Source organism: Fulmarus glacialis, unplaced genomic scaffold (assembly GCF_000690835.1).
Source record: "Fulmarus glacialis isolate BGI_N327 unplaced genomic scaffold, ASM69083v1 scaffold9267, whole genome shotgun sequence".
NCBI lineage: Eukaryota > Metazoa > Chordata > Aves > Procellariiformes > Procellariidae > Fulmarus > Fulmarus glacialis.
In genome coordinates, this window is record NW_009221259.1 from 57,613 (window position 1) to 63,357 (window position 5,745).

At 40.5% G+C, this 5,745-nt stretch overlaps 1 protein-coding gene across 1 annotated transcript in view; it reads left to right on the forward strand.

Annotated features, from left to right (window-relative positions):
• LOC104079125 (vascular endothelial growth factor receptor kdr-like) overlaps positions 1-5,057 on the forward strand; it is a gene marked incomplete at its 5' end in the record, with an annotated part of 57,929 nt that extends 52,872 nt beyond the window's left edge. Inside the window, one exon of the mRNA XM_009581036.1 lies at positions 4,847-5,057. Coding sequence (XP_009579331.1) covers positions 4,847-5,057 — 211 coding nt within the window. The remainder of the gene's footprint in view (positions 1-4,846) is intronic.
• Positions 5,058-5,745: the final 688 nt, after the last annotated feature.

A 5,745-nucleotide genomic window follows, 5' to 3' on the forward strand; every position in this document is an offset into this window, starting at 1 on the left:
AACAAGGCCAGGATTTCTACATGGACGCAATAGTCTATTAGTTTTTCCTATTGAGGGCAAGATACTTGGGCGTCTTATTGCAAAGCAATAAGAGCAGCTCCACAGCACTGGGAATAAGTGCTACACTTGCTACTGTAGTCCTTCACTGGATAGGGTGATTTTCTTACAGTCACCTCTCTTTCTCCATGCTCCTCTTCTAGTCATTGACCCTGAGATTTAGGCTAATAGAAATTGGCTCCCTCTCACATAAAATAAACAGCTCCAGTAATGATTTCCCAGCTCTTTGATGATTTCAGTATTTTTCTACCTCTAACCAAAATCTCTGGTTCATATGGTAGGATAAAAAAGTCTCATTAGGTCATTTAGATCATTCTAGCTATTACAGGATTATCCTCTGTGGTATCTTCTAAACAACTTTGACACGTCTCCAGAAAACTTAAAAAAGATTGTGAAAGATTACTTAATATTCAGGCTAACTTTTCCTTCATCTATTTTAATTCCTAGACTTTTCAGCTTCCTCTATACCAGGAAATCTGACATAGCACAGTAAAAATGAGAAATATTGACAGCTCTCACCACCTGCACTTGTCCAAGCTTGTGTCTGGGTCGTGAGACCTACTAACTATATTGTGGCCCCACACAGACACACTACATGTGCATGCAATAGCATAGACGCCAAGCTCTGTGATAATCAAGCTGCTTGATACAGTCCTATTTACAAACCTGGGAGGCTTTCAGTTATCAACACTGGGTCCACACCAGTAGGTTCCTCCATCTCATTTGGTTTTACATCTAACAGACTCGACACTGGCACCAGGCTCAGGGACACTACAGAAATACAGCCTGAAGCGTAGCAGGATTTGCTGGTCATTATGAATGGCACTCTTAGTTGATTTGCTGCTACCGATTTGCATTCTTCCAGTCTTCTAGTATTGGTTCTCTAGCACTTTCACCGCATCTGTACTTTCCCCCATAAACCTCCCTAGCTCGTAGGTATCTTTCTGAAAGAGAGGAGTCCAGTGCTGTGCCTTGGCTAACTCTAGTCTCAGCCTATGAAACAAGGCTGAAGCCAGCTCACCACATTCTGTGAAACATGTTTCCCCAACCAGCACTCCACAGAAACATGCACGTTATGAAAGAGAGTCCTTTAGGTTACAAAATCTGTTTGAGGTCAGGAAATGGCGGTGTTCAGATCCTCATCTTTCCCCTTGTCCTGCCCCAAACGGTACACATTCTTGCAAGGACCAACGAGTTTTCAGGTTGGTCATTGTGTAAAATATGACCAGCTTGGGTCAGTGAGCAAATGAGTTTCAGTTGAATGTCACAGTATTCACACGTCTAATCTTCAGTATTGTGCCTTGGTGAGAATACTAACAGTCAAGTGGGACTGGGCTGAGACATTCACAGTTTTGAGCAGATTTATCAAAACTGAACATCTCTTTTATCGCTTCCAGCAGCTACAGCACTCAGAAGTCAGGCAGAGGCAAAATCAGTAAGGAAATACCTTTTGGGGCAGTGTAATGCCAACCCAGGAGAAGCACTGAACCAAGTAATGACTAGCTTTTAATGAAATTATTTAATTACATAGCCATTATTAACTTCTGTAGCTGCATAATTGTGTGATTAATCAAATCTAATGCCTTCAGTCAGAAAATGTTTATCGGTGGGGCTCAGGGAGAATTTTTCTATCTTATACAGGGTAGTACAATTGGCTCAGAGCATAAAGGGGTTTTTGCTTTCCTCTGAAACATCAAGTACTGACCACTGCTGGAGGCAAGACTGATGTCTGATTCAGTGTGGCAGTTTCTATGTAGCAAATGAGATTTCAAGGACAGACAGAAAAGGGATGCTGCAGTCTCATTTTCCAACATACAGTCCAAGCATATGTACATTTCTCTGTTGCTGAGCATTAACAGAGTAGATTGAAGTGTCAGTAATATAGAGCATTAAAAGGAAAAATGCAAAGACCCTTGGATAGCTTTAATTTAGGAAATGATTTAGATGAAAGGAATAGTTTTGAAAGTTAATTTCATTTTGGTCTGCCATAAGACAGCTAATGACAAAACTTGCTTCTGACCTAACTCATCAGCTCTCTGTCTTTGGAGCAAATATTAGATGTCTGCATTTAAGAGTCCTTCTTCAAACACCAGCATGATTTCAGCGATAGGCAGAGTTATTCCCAGATAGCCAGTCTTCTGACCTACAGGGGCAGAAACCTAACAAGAACACTTGCTGGGAGTCTACATGGGTCTGAAAATTTCCCATTGTGTGGCCAAACTAAACCCCATTTCTTTTTTTCCAGCACTCTGAGATATGCAGGCTGGGGGCCAAGTTAAACAGATACTTTCAAGCTTCTCTCTGTCTCCACTGACAACTTCAATACCTGGCAAATTAGAAGCCAGAGCATCCATGGAATTGTCTGATACAAGTCAATAGAACGGAGCAACAAAAAGAAAAATACATAAATAAACAGTGACGCAAAGTTGTGGTTCCATTGCTTATGCCAGGGAAGAATTTATCTACAGAGAAAGTGTGTGTGTATAGAAAGGGAGACCTGCCAAATGTATAGTATACAGAAGAAGTTTCCACTCACGTTTTTCTCTGGACAAAGAGGAAAAACTTAGATTGTGAAAGCAGAGTGTGCTACATTTTTATTGAAGTTCAAGGCTACTATTTATTTTAGAATTTCTGCTTTGCCACTCAACAGGTTTGGTTTCAATGCCTTGTGCAGGTCTAAAAGCACAGTAACATTAACTTTAATCTGTAATTTCTGCCTTTGCATGTTAGAAGTCGGAGAACCCATCTTTATTCTAGACGTGCAAGACATGGTGGGCTGGCTCTTAGAACTCAGGGTTCCTGGGTTCACTTCCTAGAGACAAAGCTGGAGATGCAAACATGCTGTGGAAAGCCACCACAGCACGCTAAAATCAGGCCAGCTACGAAGCAGCCAATCTCCCATTGCAGCTGATTAGAGTTGCAGCTGTTTGTTATGTCTGAATTTGGCTGAACATCTCAGCTGCTGGCTTAGAATGACTGGCTTTACGGCCTATGATATACAGAGTATCACCTACTCCACACAATTGCCCAAGAAGAGAACTACAGGGATAGATAATTTACAGATGGACCCTACAGGCTGTTCATTGTGGTTGTGCACAGATCATAAACCAATGTTCTACTCTAGCCAATGCACTGCACACTCATGACCTTTCCAGAATTAGCAACAGTTTTAAGTGAAGGTACTGACACTAGTTCTGTCAGCCAGACTGAGAATATCAGCAGCTTATGGGAAAACTGAAGCTTTTGACAGGTTCCAGATTCAGAGGCAAGATAACACAACTTCTAAAGTCATAGTAGCATAATCTAGCAGGACATATTTACCCTTTCATAGTTGAAAGGAGCTGGGCCTACTGTATATAACAATTCTGTCATGCCAAGCATCAACCTGCTCTTAAGCCTGCAACATGACAGCGCACAGAGTTGGTGTCTTGGATCTACTACTTTTCCTAATCATGATTTCTGTTCCCCTTCCTCCAATTACTGTATCTGTCTCTTAGCTGTTTTTTTGTTTCCTGGAGCAGGAATCGGCTTTGCTTTCTTTCTAAAGCACCATACTCTGACTCCCTGATCAACTTTGGGGACTGTAAGTACTGCAGCAGTACAAATGAAATAAGTGTAATGAATTATACATTTGATGAACAGTTGATTATTCAGATTTGGTTTAGCGTCATTAGAATGTAGCTTTATGATCCTTTAAACACATATGAAATACACACACAAAGTGCTTGAGCACTGCCTGATTTTGAATTCTCCCAGGCACATTCGTAAGTCATTCTGAACTGAGACATGAGCAATCCATAATCAGTCTGTGAGTGAGGCTTATTCCAAAGAGGTGCACGTTAAAGGGTCCCTAAGCAAAGCGGAGAAGTTCAAAAGCCATTCTCACATTGGGATCCTTCTGAGAACCAACCCTAAATTATCCAGACTTCTTCCAATGAATTCCTCAGATGGAAGAAACCAGGCTTAACAAAACATTATTTTTAAGGCAGCCTACAACAGAAAGTACCTTTTTTTTTTTCCTCCACAACGTTTGCTGTTCCTCAAGGTCACCTTGTGATACAAATCCTCTCCAGGGTTCTCCTACTTTTAACATTGAGGTTGCTCCATGTGATGTAAGTTGCTTCTCTCCCACTGCCTTCATCACCTATAACAAGAGAAGACAACAGAAAATGAAAGCTGGCTGTCTTTAATAGCATCAGTTACAGGCCAGCAGTTGTAATGTTGAAAAGCACTGCCCTTCACTAGCATTCTGCTCAGTAATTTTAAAGGGCTAGAGAATATAAGAAAGATTTTGCCCTACACTGCAAGAGTGTGTTCAACACACTCTTGCTTTCAGTATCATTTTAAATTAGAGTCTGTCATAGATTATTCATTATTTCATCTTTTATTATACTTGAAGAAAAGTCATAGTCTTCAGTTCTGCTTTCAAAAAAGTCAAATTTTTACTGACCTGTGTCAGAACAATGAGAGAATATTATTGTATGTATAGGACAGGTGCATTTATAACTGATATAGTGCACTGAAATGTGGTAAGCTAAAAAGACAGGGCGACAGGACTCTTGGATTTACTCCCACATCGACTTTTAAAACACCGAATTATTTGAAATACCTAATTCAGTTCCCTCATCCAATCTGTAAAATGTCACTGTGTTACAGGATGCTGCAAAGGTAAATTGAAATGTCTTTTTTTTTTTTTAAAATAATTTTGACCATTAATTACGTTGACCATTAATAGAGAATAAACCTTATGGAGACAGGGTCGATATATTATACTGTTTGTTCTCAACAGGCGGAGAGCTGTTAGCAAGAGCAAAGAATCCATATTATCTGATCATGAGCGTGAGGCTGTCAAATACCAGCCAGCAGTACAGGTAGAAGAGGACACCATGGACTTCACACTGGAAGACTCTGTTCTCCTTCCTATGGATCCAAACCTGGAATGCCACAGCCCACCTCCAGATTACAACTCCGTCATTCACTACTCAGCCCCTCCAGTGTAATCAGCCCAACCTGACACAGGGCATCTTGCACCTCTCTTAACCATGCTAGATTCTTATGTGCCTCCATGCCTGGATAGAGGCTGCGTAAAAACAGAAGGGAAATCTGACAGGACAATGGTTCATATGTTTCTTGTGGCACATCTCTGATGTGAATAGAAACATTTGAAGAGCATCTTCTTTTCTATCTTTAAAGGCCTATTGCAACATACGCAGTAAATTAAAATTCTGTCTATCAGAATTGTAAGTAGGAGCTGTAACCCAGAACTGCTTCCACTGCTTCCTCCCCTAGCTGGGACTGTTCATTGGCATTTGCAGATTTACAAGTTCTTTCATTCACATTTTACTCCATAAGAGTCACCAAGAGTCATGTCAAGCTAGTTGTGAAAACAAGATTCATTCTACTGGTCCTGCACACATCCTGCAGGTATGATGCTGTAAGGAATCAGTTGAAAACAACAGCCATACACAATAACGTTTTGCTTTTGGAGAAAATCCAAAATTGAAACATCATTCTTCACTTGGGATCTCACCTTCTGTAAATACTTCTGAAATATTTTGAAATCCAAAATATTTTGGGTACAATTTGTGATTTCATAATTTCCACTGCCTATAGGATACACTCCTAAAAATGATATGGCACAGAGAAAGCAGATAGTACTCATGTATCAAGAGGCGGGCTGGTCTTTCG